This window comes from Theropithecus gelada, chromosome 2 (genome assembly GCF_003255815.1).
Source record: "Theropithecus gelada isolate Dixy chromosome 2, Tgel_1.0, whole genome shotgun sequence".
NCBI classification, from domain to species: Eukaryota; Metazoa; Chordata; class Mammalia; order Primates; family Cercopithecidae; genus Theropithecus; species Theropithecus gelada.
In genome coordinates, this window is record NC_037669.1 from 192,820,642 (window position 1) to 192,845,537 (window position 24,896).

At 42.4% G+C, this 24,896-nt stretch overlaps 1 protein-coding gene and 1 pseudogene across 2 annotated transcripts; one reads left to right on the top strand and one right to left on the bottom strand.

Annotated features, from left to right (window-relative positions):
• Nucleotides 1-441: 441 nt before the first annotated feature.
• On the bottom strand, nt 442-24,763 carry PIGX (phosphatidylinositol glycan anchor biosynthesis class X). 2 transcript variants are annotated; one of them, XM_025377271.1, is made up of 7 exons: nt 24,536-24,763; nt 19,295-19,358; nt 13,228-13,369; nt 6,704-6,917; nt 6,087-6,140; nt 3,525-3,625; nt 442-912 (listed from the first exon to the last, which is right to left on the bottom strand). In XM_025377271.1, the coding sequence occupies exons 2-7, from the start codon at nt 19,345-19,347 to the stop codon at nt 769-771; spliced, it is 708 nt and encodes a 235-aa protein (XP_025233056.1). In that variant the 5' UTR covers nt 19,348-19,358; nt 24,536-24,763; the 3' UTR covers nt 442-768. The 2 variants fall into 2 exon arrangements, with proteins under 2 accessions (XP_025233056.1, XP_025233057.1); XM_025377272.1 differs by lacking the exon at nt 6,087-6,140 and having other exon boundaries at nt 24,536-24,755.
• On the top strand, nt 21,277-21,313 carry LOC112619900 (annotated as a pseudogene).
• Nucleotides 24,764-24,896: the final 133 nt, after the last annotated feature.

Genomic DNA, 24,896 nt, shown 5'->3' on the forward strand with positions numbered 1-24,896 from the left:
CTGACCTCTGGTGATCCGCCCACCTTGGCCTCCCAAAGTGCTGGGATTACAGGTGTGAGCCACTGCGCCTGGCCTATTTTATTCTTATTTATAATGGTTTTCTCAATTTGTAGCTTAAATTGAAAGTATTCGCAAAATGACAATAATTTGTCTCTACTACATAAAGAAGTAATTTTTCAGCCGGGCGCAGTGGCTCACACCTATAATCCCAGCACTTTGGGAGGCCGAGGCGGGCAGATCACCAGGTCAGGAGATCAAGACCATCCTGGCTAACACGGTGAAACCCCATCTCTACTAAAAATACAAAAAAATCAGTCGGGCGTGGTGGCAGCGCCGGTAGTCCCAGCTACTCGGGAGGCTGAGGCAGGAGAATGGCGTGAACCCAAGAGGCGGAGCTTGCAGTGAGCTGAGATTGCGCCACTGCACTCCAGCCTGGGCGACAGACCGAGACTCCATCTCAAAAAAAAGAAATAATTTTTCTCTCTCAAATGAAGATAAAGTCACTTCTCACAAAATAAACATTAATTTAGCAGAATTAAGTTTCCTCTTATGGCCTTTGATGCTTGAGGATTACCAAGGATCTATGCAATAGAGCACTAAATTTTGGAATTAGTTGAGAATTATCCCAGATTTCCTCTAGTAAACATAATTTTGGCCACAAATGAAGACAAAAGATAAAAGTAATTAACTAAATTCTAGGAGAACACCTCTCGTCAGAAATTAATAGATCTTATTTAGGTTTCTAGGAAGCATTTAACTACATAAAACTTATAGGGAAAAATGGCCATATTTGAAAATTGCTACTAGGATCAACGTAGAGCACAGGATTGTAACGAACAGAGTCACAGAACATACTAAAGAGGTATGTATAGTCAGTCCCACTGGAACCTGTAGAGTCACATTCTTATATACCTATGGAGAGAGAGAGAGAGAGAGAGAAGTTAGACATTTAAAATGCATGTCATGGGCCCAGTGTGGTGGCTCATGCCTGTAATCCCAGCACTTTGGGAAGCCAAGGCAGGCAGATCGCTTGAGGTCAGGAGTTCGAACACAGCCTGGCCAACATCTCTACTAAACCGTCTCTACTAATAATACAAAAATTATTCAGGTGTGGTGGCAGGTGCCTGTAATCTCAGCTACTAGGGAGGCTGAGGCAGAACAACCACTTGAACCCGGGAGGCGGAGGTTTGCAGTGAGCTGAGATCGCACCACTGTACGCCAGCCTGGGCGACAGAGGAAGACTCCATCTCAAACAAATTAAATAAATAAATAAATAAATAAAAATAGTAAAACAAAATGCATGTCATAAGGTGAGACCACTATTTCTTTGATTTTTAATTGGATCTTTTTCTTTCCTTTTTGTTTTAAATATCTTTCAGCCAGTGCTACACTACATGTAATATTACTGGTTTGAATGACTTTTGAATCTAACATTTCATTTAATGTTACAGAATCAGACTCACTTCCCACAATAAGTTGCTAAATCTCATTAGTTCTGATTTTTCTGCTTTTTACATAAAGTATATTCTTTTAAGAAAAGCTATATCCCAGTGTCACCTCTGTAATCAATATAAACATTTACTTCCTCTTAACATGTTTCAAATTAGAATACAGAATTCTCTCTAAATTGAAGATGTATAGGAAACCATTAAAACAACAAAAACTAAATTATCCTTTCATTCCCATTTGCCTTTCTCACCCCAGATAGCTTTAAAACCTTGTTATTCATATATTGTGCAACGGAATGTGACCTTTGCTGTGACCAGCAACGCAAAAGTTCCTACATTCAACTCGGTTCTATTTTCTATTTGATTTTGAAGATAAAGGAGTTCCGTGAAAAACACTGGGAAAGTTTACACTTATAATAAGTTTTACAAAACATTAAAATTTAGGTAACTTGGGAATACTTTTTGTTTTCTTTTTGTAAATACCTGAATTATGATTTTACACCCCCAAAAATACAAGTAACCAACCCAATCCGTAACAAAGTGCTATCTGAAAACCATCATTCAAAAAATGACATCTTCAACAAACCTTGGGATGGAATATCACCTTAGTAATGGCCACCCTGTTTTTTCTGGTATATATAAAGATGAAATATATACAAAGTTGGCCGGGTGCGGTGGCTCACGCCCATAATCCCAGCACTTTGGGAGGCTGAAGCGGGCAGATCACGAGGTCAGGAGTTTGAGACCAGCCTGGCCAACACAGTGAAACCCTGTCTCTACTAAAAATACAAAAATTAGCCGGGCGTGTTGGCGGGCACCTATAGTCCCAGCTATTAGGGAGGCTGAGACAGGAGAATCACTGGAACCTGGGAGGCGGAGGTTGTGGTGAGCCGAGATTGCGCCACTGCACTCCAGCCTGGGTAACAGAGCGAGACTCCATCTCGGGGAAAAAAAAAAAAATATATATATATATATATATATATATATTTAAAAATTATATTTAAAGTGTTAAATTATGACCTCTTATGGCAAGTTACAGAATTTTAAAGACAACTGAGGTCAGATGCGGTGGCTTACGCCAGTAATCCCAGCACTTTGGGAAGCTAGGGGGATGGATCACCTGAGGTCAGGAGTTTGAGATCAGCCTGACCAACAAGGTGAAACCCCGTCTCAACCAAAAATACAAAAATTAGCCAGGCATGATGGCAGGCACCTGCAGTCCCAGCTACTTGGGAGGCTAAGACAGGAGAACTGCCTGAACCCAGGAGGCAAAGGTTGTGGTGAGCCGAGATTACGCCACTGCACTCCAGCCTGGGCGACAGAGCAAGACTCCGTCTCAAAAAAAAATAAAGACAACTGAATTCAAAATGTTTTAATAGGGTCACCACTTACCTTGTAGCAATGCACTAAATCAATAAATCAAAAACACTAAGCATACTCTTCATTGACATAATCAATCAAATGCAGGTCTCCAGATGTATTTTAGAGTTTGAGAAAAATTTCCAGGTACCATATGGCAATGGTAAGCTACTTGAAAACAAATCTATACTGCATAAGATCACAGAGTCATCCATCTTCCCAACTGTATGTTCAATGAAAGTTCCCCAACCAAAAACAGCAGTGCTTTGTAGTAACCCTTTGCTGTAAGAGAAAACAGCTTCCTATATTAGAAAATGCTAATCCCAGCTGGGCACGGTGGCTCACACCTGTAATCCCAGCACTTTGGGAGACCAAGGTGGGCGGATCACCTAAGGTCAGGAGTTTGAGACCAGCCTGGCCAACAGGGTGAAACGCCGTCTCTACCAAAAATACAAAAATTAGCTGGATGTGGTGGTGTATGCCTGTAGTCCCAGCTACTTGGGAGGCTGAGGCAGGAGAATCACTTGAACCTGGTAGGCGGAGGTGGCAGTGAGCCGAGATTGTGCCACTGCACTCCAGCCTGGGCAACAGAGCGAGACTGTCTCAAAAAAAAAAAAAAAAAAAAAAGTGCTAATCTCTTAAATATGGCAGAAACATTACAGAAAGAGCTTTAAATGAGGCACATGATCTAAAAAACAACATAAAATATTAGCTTACTGATTTATACTTCATCTTGTTCCACTGGCAGATATCCTCGTTCTCCAAAGCACAAGGAGCCTCCACTTTTGAGTGAGCCCAGCATTTCAAAATTGGGAACTCTGAGAAAAGTTGTAGAAAATGATGTCAGAAAACCTGTATTTGGACTCAAAGCTAGGGTTGTATTAAACCTCAACAGATAGAAGTAGTCAAACATTTTAATACATTATGTATATGATCTGGACCCATCTATCACATTCTGTTATTTTAGCATTCTTTTTTTTTTTTTGAGACAGAGTCTTGCTCTGTTGCCAAGGCTGGAGTGCAGTGGCACGATCTCGGCTCACTGCAAGTTCCGCCTCCTGGGTTCACGCCATTCTCCTGTCTCAGCCTCCCGAGTAGCTGGGACTACAGGTGCCCACCACCACGCCCAACTAATTTTTTTTTTATTATTAGTAGAGACGGAGTTTCACCATGTTAGCCAGGATGGTCTCAATCTCCTGACCTCGTGATCCACCCGCCTCAGCCTCCCAAAGTGCTGGGATTACAGGCGTGAGCCACTGCGCCTGGCCTTTTAGCATCCTTTTTTATGTGACTGCCTAAGAAATTAGAAAATTACAAAAGTATTGAAGTTGAACATGACTTCTTTTTTTGAGACGGAGTCTCACTCTGTCACCCAGGCTGGAGTGCAGTGGTGCAATTTCGGCTCACTGCACCCTCCACCTTGCGATTCTCCTACCTCAGCCTCCAGAGTAGCTGGGATTACAGGTACCTGCCATTGCACCCAGCTAATTTTTGTATTTTTAGTAGAGATGGGGTTTCACCATCTTGGCTAGGATGGTCTTAAACTCGTAACCTCGTGATCCACCCACCTTGGCCTCCCAAAGTGCTGGGATTACAAGCGTGAGCCACCATGCCCGGCCAAACATGACTTCTTAATGAATCTTCATTGTACTCAAATTTGGGGCTGCTCTTAAAAATTTAATGTAAACTTCTTTTTGAAGCATCACTCAGAAAAGTAAACGTATTGTAAGTGCAAAACTCGATAAATTTCCATATGAAACACACCCATAAAAGAGCATTCAGATAAAAAGACAGAATACCAGAATCCAGTTCTCTCAGGAGAGGAACTTTTCCAAACTTTATTTATGCTAAGAGGTACCTTTAATGGAAACAGAAAACAAGGTTGGATGAACAAAGCTAATATAACTGAACACTTTTAAATTTTCTCAACATGAAAGGTACGATGGTAACAAATGTAGCATTAAAAACCTCCCATCTGTCGGTTTTTAGTAACAGTGCTATTAACCTTTTTTTTTTTTTTTTTTTTTTTTTGAGACAGTCTTGCTCTGTCTCCCAGGCTGGAGTGCAGTGACACGATCTCAGCTCACTGAAACCTCTGCCTCCCGGGTTCAAGCGATTCCTGTGCCTCAGCCTCCCGAGTAGCTGGGATTACAGACACACACCACAACACCTGGCTAATTTTTATATTTTTAGTAGAGATGGGGTTTCACCATGTTATCTAGGCTGGTTTCGAACTCTTGACCTCAACTGATCTGCCCGCCTCGGCCTCCCAAAGTGTTGGGATTACAGGTGTGATACACTGTACCTAGCCTCAGTGCTACTAACTTTTATAAACATTCTAAATCAACCCAAATTTGAAGACACAAAGAACCAAAAACTGAAAGGAACTTCTTACACTAAAGAAAACATCTTCGCCGGGCGCGGTGGCTCAAGCCTGTAATCCCAACACTTTGGGAGGCCAAGGTGGGCGGATCACGAGGTCAGGAGTTCGAGACCAGCCTGGCCAACACAGTGAAACCCCATCTCTACCAAAAATACAAAAATTAGCTGGGCGTGGTGGCACACACCTGTAGTCCCAGCTACTCAGGAGGCTGAGGCAGGAGAGGCGGAGATTGTGGTGAGCCAAGATCACGCCACTACACTTCAGCCTGGGAAACAAAGTGAGACTCCGCCTCAAAAAAAAAAAAAAAAAAAAAAAGGAAGAAAGAAAACGTTCTTGAGAAGACTGCAAAGGCTAGAGTGCACTGGTGCGATCCTGGCTCACTGCAATCTCCGCCTCCTGGGTTCAAGTGATTTTCCTTCCTCAGCCTCCCAAGTAGCTGGGATTACAGGCCCCTGCCACCATGCCCAGCTAATTTTTTGTATTTTTAGTAGAGATTAGTAGAGATGGGGTTTCACCATGTTGGTCAGGCAGGTCTCAAACTCCTGACCTCTGATCCACCCGCCTCAGCCTCCCAAAGTGCTGGGATTGTGAGCTACCTCGCCCAGCTAATTTTTCAATTTACCCAAATTCTCACATAAAAACAGAAACAACAATCATGCAGCAAAATAAAAAACTCACAGACAAAATTTACAACAAAACTAGGTGATAAAGTATCTTCCCAAACATCAAAATACATGCAAGTGGAAACAAAACATCAAAAGCCACAGAGTCCTGCAAGACTGGTACGAAGAAACAAAAAGCAACAGAGGGGCAATGTGGACCAAAGGCTGCAAAAATAAACACATGTACATGCCTACTAAGATTAAATGGCTACTGAGAAGAGAACACAGCACTACCTATAGTTTTGTCAAAGGAATCAAACCTGAATCTGATCATTCCTCTGGAGCCAGCTGCCAATTTCCAGTAAGTAAAGAAGTAGGAGGAACATGAGTACAATTAGCAAAACCCCAGCTATGACCAACTCTGCAGGTCAAATGGCCCAGGTTCTTTCAACAGTTCAGTTTGGAAGAAAGGAAAGGGATAGAGAGAAACCTGTAAATTAAGAGACTGGAGGGAAATAGTAGATTTTTATAAATGGACAAGACCTTAGTCTTGGTATAGTATCTTGGAATGCACATCTGGATGATAAACATATAAAGAAACATAAGGAAGTATTTGAAAGTCAGGGTGGTGGGTTAGTCGTAGAGGGAAGGAGACGACAGTTGGGGCAGCGGTGTCAAGGACAGGGATGGCAAATGCATGTTTCTTTTTAACTTTTTGATTGTAAAATAAAGCACACACATAAAAATCTACTCAAATACATAGTTTAGTGAATTATTATAAGGCAAATACCCTTCTAACTACCACTTAGGTCAAGAAATAGAACTTTGCCAGCCACCCTAGCAGAAGGAGAACTTGCCACCATACCTTTATTCTTATTTTCTGACCCTTAGAAAACACCTGCAGCCCTCACCTTGGTCACAAAACATCAACAAATCTGGGTGATTGACCACAATCGAGGTTTCTCCATCGTGACTGTGTGGCCGATGATAGCGGTAGTGCACAGGCAAAAAGGCTTGAAAACAGTCAACGCACTGTGAATCTTGTCTGGCATAAATGAGAACTTCAGATTCCTTGGACAAATAGTTAGGGGCCTCTAGATCAAAATTTTCTGAAACCATCACTGCCTGTTCAAAAAGAAAATAAATATTAATCAAGAAGAAATGAATGAGGAAGATTTTTTAAAAGTGAAAACCGGAAGACTATATTCAGACACACAGAGCAGTGTCAAGTTTGCCCCCTTTACAAACAATTTCCATTCCCCTTCCATCCTCAATTTTAAGGAGAGAAACAGAAGACAATTTATGGTTAATAAAAGTTTGCTTACTAAAAATAAACTGGGGGAATTATATTCTAGGGTACCAAATTTCCCCGTAATAAAAATTATTCCTGTAATATTTTCTTATTAGTCTGTGTTTAGGTGACAAAACAGGTACCTAAGAACTGAGAAATTTTGTGAATACAGCATTATTCAATAAGCACAAAAATGATGACAAAGGGTAAAACCTGTATTGAGTTAAAATGACTGGTATCATTCTGACAATTTCCTGTTCTTCAGAGAAGCAAGTGAGGGCAGTGAGTATGAGCACTGCGGTCAGGAAGTCAAAGCAAAGGCCAGCACTCTTTCTAGAGAGGGTATAAAAAGTTAATGGAAAAAATAGTAAATGATTTCTTAAAATAATATGGTAAAAACTATTTTATAGAAAAGTATAGTATTCACCAAAAGTGAAAGTGTACACATGGCAGAAATTAGGCCTGAGTTATAACATGTATATTTATTTATTACACACATATATATATCCACGCATACATACATATTTATGTACACACACACATATATCCACATACACACACAGGCATTATACACATGACCTATGTGTACATGTATGGATGTACACACACACATAACTTCTCTTTAGATTGTCCATGCAAAACCTGGGCATAACTTAAAGAAACAAACAGCATTAACTCCTTCCCATCACATCAAGCATCCTAACTGTCCTCTGACAGTGACACCAAGTGCTATGTTTTCTTTTCATGTTGTGCCTTTTCAGTTAATCACAGCAGGGACAGAACTCCTTGGCAAAAGTCAAGGAATTGTATCATCTCATGAGTCATAGGGGACCTTAGAAGTAATAAAATTAAACCACTGTACCAACAAAGGTATTTTTCAGGTATACCGCCACTGCTTGAGTACTTCCAGTGACTGGAAGGAAGCTCATTATTATGAGTCATCTCGATCTATCTACCGTTATAAGGTTATTTCTTTTTCATGAGTAGAAACTTTCTGTACTAGCCTGTAACATTTATCAGTTGTTCTTGCTTACAATGTCTACAATAAATTCATTCCTTATTCCACTAGGGATCCTTCAATCATCAAAAGGCAACCATAGCTGCCGCCACGAAGTCTTCTCCTGACAAGTGAAATGTTCACAGTTCTCCTGGGTTCTCATGACATGGTTTCCAAATCATTCCTCATGTTAGCTGCCTTTGAAATACTCATAGAGTACAGTAGCAGTATTATCTTCTTTAGGCAAAACTTGCATTAGCTTTTTGGCAGCATTATCTCACTATGCTTTATATGCACTACTATCTTATTTTTTGAGACGGAGTCTCACTCTGTCACCCAGGCTGGAGTGCAGTGGCACAATCATGGTGCACTGCAGCCTTGATCTCCTGGGCTCAAGCGATTCTCCTGCCTTATCCTTCCAAAGAGCTGGGATAATAGGCATGAGCCACCATACCTAGCCTCTTCTTTTTTCAAGACAAGGTCTCACTCTGTCACTCTGGCTGGAGTGCACTGGCGTGATCACAGCTCACTGAAGTCATCCAGGCTCAAGCAATCCTTACACCTCAGCCTCCCAAGTAGCTGAGACTATAGACACAAGCCACCACGCCCAGCTAACTTTTTGTATTTTTAGTAGAGATGAGGTTTCACCATGTTGGCCAGGCTGGTCTCGAACTCCTGACCTCATGATCCTCCCGCCTTGGCCTCCTGAAGTGTTGGGATTACAGGCGTGAGCCACCACGCCTGACAGTTAACTAATTTTTAAAGTTTTTGGTAGAGGTTCTCACTGCGTTGCCTGGGTTGGTTCAAACTCCTTGGCCTCAAGCAATCTTCCTACCTCGGTCTCCCAAAGTGCTTGGATTACAGGTATGAATGAGTCACTGAGCCCAGCCGTCTGTGATATTTCTGTCACACATCTTACTTTTACATATGGTATCAATGCTATGCTACATTGTTATTATTTTTGTCTATTATCTTGTAAAGAGATTGAAATAGTAAAAAAAAAAAAAAAAAAAAAAAAAGGGGAAGTCTTACATATTTACCCTGTAGTTACCACTGTCATCATCTTATCATCTTTGCTCCTCTGTAACATCTTTTTTTCTCTTACTACTTTAAAGATTTTCTTTATCATTGTTTTAAGCTATTTGATTATCATGTACCTTTATATAGTTTTCTTCATGTTCTTGTACTTCAGCATCTTTCATATTTGAGTTTATAGTTTTCATTACATTCAGAAAGTTTTCAGTCAATTTTTCTTCAAATATTTTTTCCATATCTGCCTCTCACTTTACCCTTTGGGGACTCCAGTGGCATGTAGGGCAAGCCACTTAGTTGTTACACAGTTCATTAATGCTCTGCTCACCTTGTAAATTTGTTTCTTATCTGTTTTATATTTTTGGTAGTTTCTATTGCAGTATCTTCAAGTTCATTTATCTTTTTTCCTGCAATATTTGATCTGCCACTAACTCATTCAGTGTATTTTTCATCTCACACACTGCAGTCTTAATCTTTAGAAGTTCAATGCTGACTTTTAAAAATATCTTCCATGTTTCTAGTTAAATTCTGAACACATGGGATGCAGTTACAGTAACTGTTTTAATGGCCTGTTAATTCTTTTTTTTTTTAGACGGAGTTGTAGTTTCGCTCTTGTTGCCCAGGCTGGAGTGCAATGGCGCGATCTCAACTCATTGCAACCTCCGCCTCAGGGATTCAAGTGATTCTCCTGCCTCAGCCGCCGAGTAGCTGGTGGTGCCCACCACCACGCCTGGCTAATTTTTTGTATTTTTCGTAGAGACGGGGTTTCACCATGTTGGCCAGGCTGGTCTCGAACTCCTGACCTCAAGTGATCCACCTGCCTCAGCCTCCCAAAGTGCTGGGATTATAGGCGTGAACCACCAACCCCGGTCTATGGCCTGTTACTTCTAACATCTGGGGCAATTCTGGATTGGTTTTAACTGATTGATTCACCTCCTCATTATAGGTCATTTTTTTCCCCCACATCCTTGCTTAGCTGCTAATTTTTTATTAGAGTTAAGAAACTGCTGATTTGATCTTGCTGGATATGTCTGTACTCCTATACATATTCTTGAGCTTTGTTTGCAATGCAGGTAGTTTACTTAGAAACAGTTTGATTTTTTTTTTAAGGTTTTGCTTTTAAGATTTGTTATGCAGGACTAAAGCAATGTTCAGTTTGCGGCTAAGTATTCCCTGCTACTGAGTAAAAGTTCTCTGTTTATCCGTTGTTCAAGAAATTATAAGACTTTTCTCAGTTTGGTTGTTGGGACGAGGTACTACTCCCGTCCCTGTGTGAGTGCAGTTACTCAACAGAGAGACACTGTTACCGCTCATTTTATTAGATGGTTCTTTCCCTGGCATCAGGTAGTTTCCTAACATATACACACTGAAAAATACTCAGCTACATACTTGAAAGGAACCTTCTGTTATTTCTGGAGTTCTGCCTCCATGAAGTTCTCTCCTCTCTGGTACACTGGCTTGCGAATTCTAGTGACCTCTGTCTGCCCAGAATCTCAGCTTTATCTCCTCAACTCAAAAAGTCCACTAGGCTCTGCTTGAGTTTCTCTTCCCTGCATTAAGCCTGAAAACATTCTCAAGGAAATAAGCTGGATGACAGTAGGGCTCACCTTACTTATTTCCCTTCTCTTGGATATCTCTGCCCTTCATTGCCTGATATCCAATGACTTTTCTCATTATTTCATATATTTTGTTTATTTCTTGCTTGTTTCAAGTGAGAGACTAAATCTGTTACCTGTTCTCCACTTGTCCACTTATTAAGCATAAGCCTTAATACTACATACTTTGAGTAAAACTTACGGTTTCAGAAAGTGTTTCCATTTTGACCTATAAAACAGCAATTTTATATGTTTCAATCTAATATTATACTGTTTTCAAAGAATCTAAGGATTTTGATGAAAAAATACATTTAATAACCCTACCTAAAAAAGTGAAATGAGGTTTATTTGATCTGCCTTATCCTTGGTGAACCTACTTAAGGCTTGCATTTATTTTCAAATTATTCACAAACCATCACAAGCTCCTTACAAAGCATTTTGCTGGCACATCACTCATTTAGTTTGGGCCCACAGTTCCATTTGCTGCAGCCCAAAATTTTATTTCCTGGAGCAGAGTCAAGACATTAATCCAGGTATACAAGCATCAGTCAGTCCCTACATATAAGTTCCTTCTACCCAGTTACACTTATTATATAATAACACTCAGCATAACAAAGTTTTTCTGTACAAGGAATTGGGCCACAATCTCAACTAGGCAGAAGCAAGCAGCATCTAATATGTCAGGCATCAAATTCCATATATTTAAATGTCACAAATGTAACATCTATTTTTCTAGAAGTTTCCAAAATAAAGAAGTACCTACACTTACAAGGCTTACAATTAGGGATTAGAAGATTAGAAAGCAGAAAATCAAGATCAAGATAAACTTGTTAATCAATCTATAATGGCACTCTCTACCTGTACCCTTGTAACAGTCAACCTTCAAACATCCAAATCTCATCCCCATCCAAAGGTATGACTTTTTGGGAATCCCCATCCAAAAAACTTCCATTTTCTTAGAACACGGTAAGTGATTTTATTAAGTAGATTTAAATATGATTCCAATCCATGTCCTTACAAGCCAAAAACTGTGTTGAAATTTGAAATCCATTATTTTAAATTTGAAAAGCCTCACTTAGAATTCATAATTCATTGAAGAAAAAAAATAAATGAGATCCTTCTGGCCGGTGGCTCCCGCCTATAATCCCAGCACTTTGGGAAGCCAAGGCAAGCGGATCACCTGAGGTCGGGAGATCGAGATCAGCCAGGCCAACATGGTGAAACCCCCACTCTACTAAAAATACAAAAATTAGCCGGGCATGGTGGCATGCACCTGTAATCCTAGCTACTTGGGAGGCTGACGCAGGAGCACTCGAACCTGGGAGGCAGAGGTTGCAGTGAGCCGAGATTGTGCCAATACACTCCAGCCTAGGCCACAGAGTCTATCTCAAAAAAAAAAAAAAAAATTAATTAAATTTTAAAAAATGAGGTCCTTCCGTCATTGTATGTGTATGTGAACTGTGATACATACACAAAAAACTGAGAACACACTTGGTGATTGGGGTTGACATAGGTAGAATGCTATCATTGCATACCTTTCTGTATCTACTCAATGAACCCTTGAGAATGCAATTACTTATTCAAAAAAAATTAAAATACAATAAACGGGTAAAGAAACTGGCCTAAACCACGATTAGAAATAAACAAACTGCTGGCCGGGCGCGGTGGCTCACGCCTGTAATCCCAGCACTTTGGGAGGCCGAGGCGGGCGGATCCCGAGGTCAGGAGATTGAGACCATCCTGGCTAACACGGTGAAACCCCGTCTCTACTAAAAATACAAAAACTTAGCCGGGCGAGGTGGCGGGCGCCTGTAGTCCCAGCTACTCGGGAGGCTGAGGCAGGAGAATGGCGTAAACCTGGGAGGCGGAGCTTGCAGTGAGCTGAGATCCGGCCACTGCACCCCAGCCTGGGCGACAGAGCAAGACTCCGTCTCAAAAAAAAAAAAAAGAACAAAGTCAGGGAAACTCTTCTAACTAAGGGGTAAGATTTAGGCCCAGCAAGGGCAACAATATTGCAATCAGACAATCCTGGATGCATTTATTGGCTCTTCCATTTACCTATATGATTTTGGATAAGTTACTTGGCCTCCTTGTGCCTCAGTTTTTTTTTTTTGTTTTTTTTTTTTTTGAGACAAAATCTCATTCTGACGCCCAGGCTGGAATGCAATGATGCAACACTTACCCAGATGTTGGGGTATATGTCATTCTCATTAACAAAGTTACTGTTGAGGCACTATTTATTAATCATTAATTTTCTCAAGACATACACATACACACAGATAATTTGCTTAGTCACTGAGCTGTGAACCACCTTGCTAAAAAGCATTTAACTAGCTCAGTTTAGTTGGCTTATTCCTGATAAGAGTCACTCACTTGACAAAGACTATGCCCATTCTATCTCTAAAAATGTCACTTTACACACTTTAAGAAAATGAAAAGGAAACCTGCTATTTTTCCTTAGTCCAAACTATAGCACCCCTAAATTAATTTCTCTCCCAAAAAATCCCCTAATAACTGTACCTCTGTTATGTTTCTCTCTCGTAATGAAGCCAACTCATATGGATCCACAAAAAGTCCTGCAGGAATGTCCTGTTTAATTAAGAGTCGGCAGGTCTGTAAGTCCTCAATGCTTTCTCCAAACTTCACTTTGATTAAAAGGTCTCTGTAAGACAAGTACATTTAAAGTAAATCTCTTCATTCAACTGTTAAATGAGATAACATAACACTGTATTCCTATTAGTGAAAACACTGTATTTCAAAATTCATTTTCCAAAAGTAGATCATAAGGTCAAATGAAATATTTATAACATGTCAGAATCATCCATTAGATCTTTCATAATTCATGTCATAAGCCACTATAGCATTATTGTAAAAATAGACAAAGATCAATGGAAAGGAATGGAATCCAGTAACACTCACACAATTTTCAATAAAGGTTACCAACGTAATTTAATGGGGAAAGGATAGTCTTTTCAACAAATGGTACTGAAACAACTGGATATTTACATAGAAAAAAATAGGCCACAAGGCAGGCATGGTGGTTCATGCCTATAATCCTAGCACTTTGGAAGGCTGAGGCAGGTGTACTGCCTGATCTCAGGAGTTTGAGACCAGCCTGGGTAACATGGCGAGACCCAGTCTCTACCAAAAATACAAAAATTAGCCGGGCATGGTGGCACATGCCTGTGGTCCAGCTACTCAGGAGGCTGAGGCAGGAGAATCTCTTGAGCCTGGGAGGTAGAGGGTGCAGTGAACCAAGATCATGCCCCTGTACTCCAGCCTGGGTGACAGAGCAAATCCCCACCTAAAAAAAAGAAAAAAGAAAAAAATAGGCCGAGGATGGTGGCTCATGCCTGTAATCCCAGCACTTTGGGAGGCTGATGCAGGAGGATTGTTTGAAGCCAGGAGTTTGAGACCAGCCTAAGCAATATGGAGAGACCCGTCACTAAAAGAAGTTTAAAAATTAGCCAGGCGTGGTGATGTGTGCCTACAGTCCCAACTACAAGGGAGGGTGTGGTAGGAGAATCTTTTGAGCCCTGGAGGTCAAGGCTGCAGTGAGCTCTGATAGCACTTGGGGGACAGAAACAAGACCCTGTCTCAAGAAAAAAAAAAAAAGAGAGAGAGACAGAGAGAGAAGATACATATTTTTAAAAAGCTAAATGCAACTTTAAGAGATGAAGAATATAATTTCTGAAATAAAAACTTACTCAGACGTAATTAAAAGCCATTAGATGCTGAAGAAGAAAAGACCAGTGACTTGGAGACAGAGCAACAGAAACTATCCACGCTGAAACCCAGAGAAGAAAAAGACCAGGGAGAAAACAAGAACAGCCTCCGAGGCCTTTAAACAGTGTCAGGTAGAGTCTAGTACATAGATTTGGAGCTCCTAAAACAGAGAAGAGAAGGTAACAGAAAAAAAAAATGAAGATAGAATGGCTGAACACTTTCTGAATTTCATAAAAATTGTGAGTCTACAAATCTAAGAAGCCCAACCAACTCCAAGCAGGATAAATACAAAGAAAATCACATCAAGGCATATTATTATCCAGTCAACGGAAAACAATCTTAAAAGTTATCAATAATTATGTAGAGATTAACAAAGATAAGAATAAGCTAGAAGATAATGGAGCAACTTATTTAAAGTAGTAAAAGAAAAGCGGCTGTCAATCTAGAAATTTTATATCCAGGAGGAAAATCTTTCAAAAATAAAGGCAAAATAAAGATTCAGACAAACAAAACTAAGAGAATTTGTCACTGCAAGAAATGACAGAAAGTAAATGATACTAAATAGAAACATAAATCTATAAGAAAGAAGAGACCTGAAATGGTAACTATGTGGGGGAATATAAAATACTTTTTTCTCATGTTTTAATTGCTTTCAAATATGATTGCTAGACAAATTGGAGCCCTTGAGCATTGCTGGTGGGAATGTAAAATGATATGGCCACTATGGAAAACTCTATGACAATTTTTCAAAAACACAGAATTATCATATGATCCAGCAATTCCACTTCTGGGTACATGAAAGCAGGCATTTAAGAGGCAACAGCCAGGCCGGGCGCGGTGGCTCAAGCCTGTAATCCCAGCACTTTGGGAGGCCGAGACGGGCGGATCACGAGGTCAGGAGATCGAGACCATCCTGGCTAACACGGTGAAACCCCGTCTCTACTAAAAATACAAAAACTTAGCCGGGCGTGGCGGCGGGCGCCTGTAGTCCCAGCTACCCGGGAGGCTGAGGCAGGAGAATGGCGTGAACCCGGGAGGCGGAGCTTGCAGTGAGCTGAGATCACGCCACTGCACTCCAGCCTGGGTGACAGAGCGAGACTCCGTCTCAAAAAAAAAAAAAAAAAGAGGCAACAGCCAAAAGGCAGGAGCCACCAAAGTGCCCGTCAACAATGAACGGACAAGCAGAATGTGGTATCAACATACAATGGAATGTATTCAGCTTTAAAAAGAAGGGAAACTCTGACATACCCTAAAACACGAAGGAACGGTGAGAACATTATGCTCAGTGAAATAAGCTAGTCACAAATATTATATGATTCTACTTATATGAGGTACCCAGAGGAGTCAAATTCACAGCGACAAGAATGCTGGTTGCCAGGAGCTGGGAGAAGGAGAAATGAGTAGTTATTGCTTAATAGGCAAAGAATTTCAGTTGTACAAAATAAACAGTTCTGCAAATGAATGGTGGTGATGGTAGCACAATAATGTGAATGTACTTGATGCCACTGAATTGTACACTTAAAAATAGTTAAAATTAGGCTGGGCGTGGTGGCTCACGCCTGTAATCCCAGTACTTTGGGAGGCTGAAGCAGGCGGATCATGTGGTCAGGAGATGGAGACCATCCTGGCCAACATGGTGAAACCCTGTCCCACAAAAATTATCTAGGCGTGCTGGCATGTGCCTGTAATCCGGGGGCTGAGGCAGGAGAATCGCTTGAACGTGGGAGTCAGAGGTTGCAGTGAGCCGAGATCGCGCCACTGCACTCTAGCCTGGGCGACAGAGCGAGACTCCATCTCAAAAAATAAAAAATAAAAAAAGTTAAAATTGTCAATTTTATGTTATGGGTATTTTATCACAATTAAAATAAATAATGTAAAAAGTGACTGCTTAAAGAAAAACCAATAACAATATATTGTGGGGCTCATAATGCAAGTAAAAAATAAAGTAAAATATGTGATAACAACAGCATAGAAAAGAGAAGGAGATGAAACTGTCCTGATAAAACAGTATCTGTGACATGGAATAAAATTATTTGAAGGTAGACTGTGATAGGTAATGATTGCACATTGTAAACCCTAAAGCAGCAAATTAAAACCAGAGAGAGATGGCTAATTAGCCAACACTTGAGATAAAACAGAATGCTTAATAAATACTCAATGTATCCAAAATAAGGCAAGAAAAAAAGAAGACTAGATGCAACAAAGAGAAAAACAAATAGAAAAAAAAAGTAGCTAGATATATTTAAACCAAACCAATCACATTAATATTTACATTAAAAATAAATGTTCTAATCACTCCAGTTAGAATGCAGAGACTGACAGATGGATAAAACAGCAACTCCTTTCACAGGCTCTTGGGATTTGGAAAGAAAAAAAAGGCCACCCTTAACTATATGCTATCTACAGAAAACACACTGACGATAAAGGCGATACAAGTAAAAGGATAAAAAAGATATGCAAATATTAATAATAAATATGGGATGGCTATATTAATAGTAGAATGAGGAGACTCCAGAACAAGGAATATTGTCAGTCGTAAAGAAAGACATTACACAAAGATAAAGGGGTCAATTCATCCAGTTCATCAAGAACATATCAAGAGCATCAAGAACAATCCTAAGTGTAGCATACACACCCAAAAACAGCTTCACATAGTCATTGTTAAATTCTATTAAACATTAAAGGAATAAATAATACCAATGCTACACAAGCAGAAACTAGAGAAGAAGAAAATGTTTCCCCATTGATAAGGCCAGCAATGCCCTGACAGCGAAACCAGAATAAGGCACCACAACAGAGTCATGGGCCAGCAGCCTTCGTGAACATACAAGTGAAAATACCCAGCAAGTTATTAGCAAAACAAATCCAGATCTATTTCAAGAAGATAATATCGCATGACCAAGGAGTAGGTTCACTATTGGAAACATCAATGTACTTCATCATATTAACAGAATAAAATATAAGAATTGTATGATCCTCTCAAAACAGAGGAAGAAGAAGTATCTGACAAAATTTAACACCCAATCATGGGAAAAGAGAAAAAAAAAAAAAAAAAAACTCTCAGGAAACCAGAAACTTAAGAGAAAGTCCTCAACTCATAAAAAGCTATCTACAAAAAACCTAACCCAAATATACTTCATGGTGAAATAACTATACCCTTCCCCCTTTTTTTTTTTTAGACAGAGTCTCACTCTGTGTAGTGGCACAATCTCGGCTCACTGCAGCCTCCGCCTCCCGGGTTCAAGTGATTCTCCGGCCTCAGCCTCCTGAGTAGCTGGGATTACAGGCGCCGCCACCACACTCGGCTAATGTTTTGTATTTTTAGTAGAGATGGGGTTTCACCATGTTGGCCAGGTTGGTCTTGAACTCCCGATCTCGTGATCTGCCGGCCTCGGCCTCCCAAAGTGCTGGGATTACAGGCGTGAGCCACTGCACCCGGCATAAAAAAAATTTAAAAAAAAAATAAATGAATCAGAATTTATATATCAAGTATCTGAGAATCATTTCAAAATAATCACCTTGAGAAGCTTCAGTTTGGGGAAGTTTTCTTGAGAAATGGTTTCCACACCCTTTTGCCAGACTTTTAAAGATCTTCAATATAGGCAAATATTCATCTTTTGAAGATAGTTTCTTTTTTGGAAACAGCTTGGTCATTTAGAATCAACAGTAGGAAGAAATAGTGACTTAGAGTAGTGTATCATAGTACTTGAGATGGCTTTGAAGTATACTAGTACTAAATCTGAGTCAGAGCTCTATCACCCTAATTTCTACCAAATTATTTAAATTCTTTGAGCTCTACCTCCCTCATCTGAAAAATAAGAAAAAATCATCTATCTCATGCCATTGTGAAGATTAAATGGAATATTGTATACATAGGCACTGGTTGTATATATAAAAATATACTGTATATGAGACGGTGTGTGTAGGTTCTATACAAATACTATGCTATTTGAGGCCGGGCGCGGTGGCTCAAGCCTGTAATCCCAGCACTTTGGGAGGCCGAGACGGGTGGATCACGAGGTCAGGAGATCGAGACCATCCTGGCTAACACGGTGAAACCCCGTCTCTACTAAAAAATACAAAAAACTAGCCGGGCGAGGTGGCGCGCGCCTGTAGTCCCAGCTACTCGGGAGGCTGAGGCAGGAGAATGGCGGGAACCCGGGAGGCGGAGCTTGCAGTGAGCTGAGATCCGGCCACTGCACTCCAGCCTGGGCGACAGAGTGAGACTCCGTCTCAAAAAAAAAAAACAAATACTATGCTATTTGATATAGGGTACTTAAGCATCTGAGGATTTTGGTGTCCTCGGGGGAGGTCCAGGAGGAACCAATCCCCTCAGATACCAAGGGACAATTGCACGTGGTAAACAATACATATTTGTTTTCTTCTTTGCTCCACTCAATTAATCATTATTTCAAAATGTGGACCACATATGCCATCACTGAGTAACTGTGAGGAAGCAAGTGATTTTTCTCTTTTCTTTTTGAGACAGAGTCTTGCTCTGTTGCCCAGGCTGGAGTACAGTGGCATGATTTCAGCTCACCACAACCTCCACCTCCTGGGTTCAAGCGATTCTCCTGCCTCAGCCTCCGGAGTAGCTGGGACTACAGGTGTGTGCACCACCATGCCCAACTAATTTTTGTATTTTTAGTAGACACAGGGTTTCACTATGTTGGCCAGGCTGGTCTCGAACTCCTGACCTTGTGATCTGCCCACCTCGGCCTCCCAAAGTGTTGGGATTACAGATGAGAGCCACCGCATCCGGCCTGATTTTTCAACTTATACATATTTCAACCATCGATTTTTTGCTCTCAATTATATGAGACATTATTTTAATAGAAATAGAAATCAATGGGCAACTTACCTGTGGAAACCATCTTTCAAAACTTCTTGCCTCAAAATAATTTCAGAGCACATGGCCCTTGTGCCTATAAGAGCCAAAAGATATTTTTTAAAAAATAAAAGCACTGAATAAAATAATATTTAAATAATTAGAAAAGAGTTATTTTAGTAGGCTTTACTTGCCTAGAAAATCTAACCAACCTAAAAAAAAAACTTCTAAAATTTAAGCAATTTGAGATATATATACTTGCAATATAGCACTGTGGTTAAGAACAATGACTCTCTTGGCCGGGCGCGGTGGCTCAAGCCTGTAATCCTAGCACTTTGGGAGGCCGAGACGGGTGGATCACGAGGTCAGGAGATCGAGACCATCCTGGCTAACACAGTGAAACCCCGTCTCTACTAAAAAATACAAAAAAACTAGCCGGGCGAGGTGGCGGGCGCCTGTAGTCCCAGCTACTCGGGAGGCTGAGGCAGGAGAATGGCGTAAACCCAGGAGGCGGAGCGTGCAGTGAGCTGAGATCCGGCCACTGCACTCCAGCCTGGGCGACAGAGCGAGACTCCGTCTCCAAAAAAAAAAAAAAAAAAAAAGAACAATGACTCTGAAGTTAGATTGCCTGATTTCAAATCCCAGTCTGCAACTTAATAGCCGTGTCAACTTTGGGCAAGATAGTTTATCTCTCTACTAGCTGTCATAAGAATTTAATATATATGTAGAAGCACTTAGAACAGCAGTAAGAATACATATTAAGTGTTCTATATAAGTGTTTGTTATTAATATTACTTTATTCAGGTGATCCCAAGATGCCAAAAAGGAACAGGACGGCTAAAGAGCCAGGAAATCTCCATTTTGGCCCTAGTTCACCGAAACTGTGTATCAGATAGATACATACTGGCAACTTCTATATTCTAACATCCATGCCTACAAAACCAGGAAAATGGTACATTTATGCCTTGTGGAGATGCTGGAAGGTTTAAAAAAAAAAGAAAGAAAGAAAGCTGGAGGCACTTAAAGCTTCAATGGGTTCCACTGTAAACTCAGAATAACCAGAAATCTCAGTACACTGACTTCATCCAGACTCCAGACATTCAAGCTGTTACTCACAGCCAGGTGTGCCAGCTTGCACCTGAGGTGGGAGGATTGCTTGAACCCACGGGATGGGGACTGCAGTGAGCTACGATTATACCACTGCACTCAAGCCTGGGTGACAGAGAGAGACCTTGTCTCTAAACACAAAAAAAGAAAACTATTACTCAATGTAAGCATCTTAAAACTCAAAATTCAGTTACTATTGACCAGCAACTCTGCCAGGCATTTGCTATGGAACTTTGTCCCATTTTAAAAGCTGTAAATCTGTGGGAAGAACATTTAAAAAACACACAAGCCTGGACAACATAGCAAGACTCCATCTCCATTAAGAAAAATACAAAAATTAGCTACTTAGGAGGCTTAGGTGGGAGGATGGCTTAAGGCCAGGAGGCAGAGGGAGGCTGCAGTGAGCAGAGACTGTACCACTTCACTCCAGCCTGGGTGACAAAGCCAGATCTTGTCTCAAAACAAAACAAAACAAAACCAACAAAACACACACACACAGAGAAAACTATATATTACTATATATTATTTGCATAATCCTGTTATTATCGTTGCATATTGCTGAATCCATTCGATGTATTTCTGAAAAGATATATTAAGAAAAACGATGCGAAGGTGAAACTATCTGAAGGAATGAGAAAAGAATAGAAAAAAATAACATTTTTAAAATAACATCTAACGTGCTAGAGATCCTCTACTTGATGCTTTCGTATGTGTTTTAACTTTCACAATCTATAGCAAAATAAGCAAAATTACTGCCATTTGTTTGCAGAAGGAAACTTGAACTTCTAAAGCATTAGTAAATGGCCCTGGGTCATACAACTAACTACCTGACCGAATAGAAGAAAGGTATGCCTGACTTTTAAAGCCTAAAATACTTCCACTTTCAACACTAAAATTGAAAGAGATTTTAGTGTTACAGCTCTTTTAGAATTTGTCTAGTTACATTTCACTGGAAAACCTCCAACCCTCAAAAAAGAAATTGTATTTGCTTTGGAGAAGCATATGATCTTTTCCCAAATAAACAAATCCCCAAATCCCATATGTATCTTATACTAATCCAGATTTTTATTTGTTCTTTTTTTATTTTTATTTTTATTTTATTTTTTTGAGACGGAGTCTCACTTTGTCGCCAGGCTGCAGTGCAGTGGCACGATCTCGGCTCACTGTAACCTCTGCCTCCCGGGTTCAAGTGATTCTCCTGCCTCAGCCTCAGGAGTAGCTGGGACTACGGGCACCCACCATCACGCCCAGCTAATTCTTGTATTTTTAGTAGAGATGGGGTTTCACCGTGTTAGCCAGGCTGGTCTCGATCTCTTGACCTGGTGATCTGCCCGCCTCGGCCTCCCAAATGCCAGGATTACAGGCGTGGGCAACAGCACCCAGCCAAGGCTCTACCTCTTAAAAAAAAGAACAAAGAGCCCAGGCGTCGTGACTTATGCCCGCAATCCCAGCACTCTGGGAGGGCGAGGTGGACAGATCACAAGGTCAAGAGTTTGAGACCATGCTGGCCAACATGGTGAAACTCTGTCTTTACCAAAATACAAAAAATTAGCCAGGTGTGGTGGTGTGCACCTGTAGTCCCAGCTACTTGGAGGGCTGAGGCAGAAGAATCACTTGAACCTGGGAGGTGGAGGTTGTAATGAGCTGATATCATGCCACCGCACTCCAGCCTGGCGACAGAGCGAGACTCCGTCTCAAAAAAAAAAAAAAAAAGAGAGACAGGGCCTTACTCTGTCACACAAGCTGGAGTGCAGTGGCATGATCACAGCTCACTGCAGCCTTGAACCTCTGGGCTCAAGCAATCCTCCTATGTCAGCCTCCCAAGTAGCTAGGATTACAGGCCCACGCCACCACACCTGGCTACTTTTACATTTTTTTGTAGAGACAGGGTCTTGCTATGTTTTCCAGGCTGGTCTTGAACTCTTGGCCTCAAGCAATCCTCCCACCTCAGCCTCCCAATGTGTTAGAATTTCAGGTGTGAGTCGCTGTACCCAGCACAAATCCAGATTTTTCTTCATCATATTTAATTTTAACAGGGGTAGGGTGGGAAGTGAGGGCTACTATCCAACTATAAATTAAATTAGAAGAAAAATTATTAACAGGTTTAAATTCTATCGGTATGTACACCAGACAGCAGTTGATCACTGGGACCGGAGAAAGGCTAATTTACAAATAGTATAGCAAATACTAGAATATTATGACTTTAAAGGCAAAAGTACCACTTTTAAAAAGAATTTGTTGGATATGAATTTACCTTCAACATTTTTCCTCTTAAATATTACTTTGGTTGTGGTGAACTGGCTCTGGAAATTGACTCTTTTTTTTTTTTTTTTTTTTGAGACGGAGTCTCACTCTGTCGCCCAGGCTGGAGTGCAGTGGCCGGATCTCAGCTCACTGCAAGCTCCGCCTCCCGGGTTCCCGCCATTCTCCTGCCTCAGCCTCCCAAGTAGCTGGGACTACAGGCGCCCGGCTAGTTTTCTGTATTTTTTAGTAGAGACGGGGTTTCACCGGGTTAGCCAGGATGGTCTCAATCTCCTGACCTCGTGATCCGCCCGTCTCGGCCTCCCAAAGTGCTGGGATTACAGGCTTGAGCCACCGCGCCCGGCCAATTGACTCCTTTTTACTTTTTTTCTTTTTGAGACAGAGTCTCCTTCTGTCACCCAGACTGGAGTGCAACGGCGCGATCTCAGCTCACTGCAACCTTGGCCTCCCTAGTTCAAGCGATTCTCCTGTCTTAGCCTCCCGAGTAGCTGGGATTACAGGCCCACGCCATCAGGCCCGGCTAATTTTGACCCCTTTTAAATTATAAAATGCCAATTCTGGAAGCCTCTAGAGATGACCAAATCCAACTGTTTAAAAATTCTTCTGGCCGGGCATGGTGGTTCACGCCTGTAATCCCGGCACTTTGGGAGGCTGAGGAGGGTGGACCACCTGAGGTCAGGAGTTCAAGACCAGCCTGACCAATATGGCAAAACCCCGTCTCTACTAAAAATACAAAAAATTGGCCGGGCGCGGTGGCTCAAGCCTGTAATCCCAGCACTTTGGGAGGCCGAGACGGGTGGATCACGAGGTCAGGAGATCGAGACCATCCTGGCTAACACGGTGAAACCCCGTCTCTACTAAAAAATACAAAAAAACTAGCCGGGCGAAGTGGCGGGCGCCTGTGGTCCCAGCTACTCGGGAGGCTGAGGCAGGAGAATGGCGTAAACCCGGGAGGCGGAGCTTGCAGTGAGCTGAGATCCGGCCACTGCACTCCAGCCTGGGCGACAGAGCCAGACTCAGTCTCAAAAAAAAAAAAAAAAAAATACAAAAAATTAGCTGGGCATGGTGGCGGGCGCCTGTAATAATCCCAGCTACTTGCGAGGTTGAGGCAGAAGAATTGCTTGAACTTGGGAGGCGGAGGTTGCAGTGAGCCGAGATCGCGCCATTGCACTCCAGCCTGGGCAAGTGAGACTCCATCTCAAAAAAAAAAAAAGAAATTCTTGGCCTCATAATCCTTTGTTTAGATAAACTTGAAAACCCAGTATGGAAACACACAAGCAGAACTGCACTGATTGACACACACTAAATGGATCTAAATGGTACCAAGGATGACAGAAACATCCTCATTTTACAGACGGAGAAACTTGCCGGGTTTGTGCTTTCCTCCCGTCAAACCTTACCACTTTACTGTAATTACTCCCGCACTTGCCTGCCTCAGTAGTACAAGCAGTTTGCCAACTACCACTTGCACGAACAACTAGCAGTTTGCACGCAGTCCTATATTCGGTTTAGGCATTCTCAGGCCTCACAGGGCGCTAAGGCCTTGCTGGCCCCTTGGTGATCAGAAGCTTCGTGCAACCCAAGAGCGTCCCAAGACGCCTGACGGCTGACTTTCCTTCTCAGAACCTTAGTGACAGGGCGGCCAGTCCAGCCTGGGAACCGCAGGGCCCGAGCCCCACTCTCCGGAGACCCGGGATCCGCCGCAGAGCAAAGCGCACGGGAGCGCCGGGGGCGGGAGGAGGGCACGCGGCTCTAGTGTTTGACCTCCTCCGGCTGGCCCTGCTGATCTAAGTCCCGCGCCGGGTCCCCACATCCCCGCAACCCGCGGAGAGGCCGGGGAGCCGCGACCGCTCCCCACGCTCCGGCCCCCAAGCCCCGCCCGCATTCCGCAGCCCCGCCCCTTACCCGCGTCAGAGCGCGCGGCGCTGAGGGCCGCTGGGGGCCCGCGCGTGAGCCCGGTCGCCGCCCCGAGGAGCAGCCAGGCGACCGCCCGAACCGCCGCCACCCGAGCCGCCAGGACGCCGGAGGCCGGACGCCCGAGAGGGGCGCGCGGGGCCAGGTGCGGACGCAGGAAGGGGCCTGGCCGCCCGCAGCTCCTACCGCGCGCTGCCCCAGATTTACCGACCGGGACAGAGGGCTGGCTGCGCCCCTGGCGCCCGCGGTTCCCCGCGGCCTGTAGCCCCGTCCCCCACAGGTTCCCGCGCGGCGTGAGGCGGCCGTCCCGGCCCCGCCGTTCCCCTCTCCGCCCACCCGGGGGCGGGCGAGG

Coding starts and splice junctions, on each gene's coding strand:
- PIGX (XM_025377271.1), bottom strand. CDS start 19,347: ATGTGCTCTGAAATTATTTTGAGGCAAGAAGTTTTGAAAGATGGTTTC. Junction 13,370..19,294: donor TTGAAAGATGGTTTCCACAG/GTAAGTTGCCCA, acceptor CTTGTCTTACAG/AGACCTTTTAATCAAAGTGA. Junction 913..3,524: donor ACAAGATGAAGTATAAATCA/GTAAGCTAATAT, acceptor CTCTCTCCATAG/GTATATAAGAATGTGACTCT.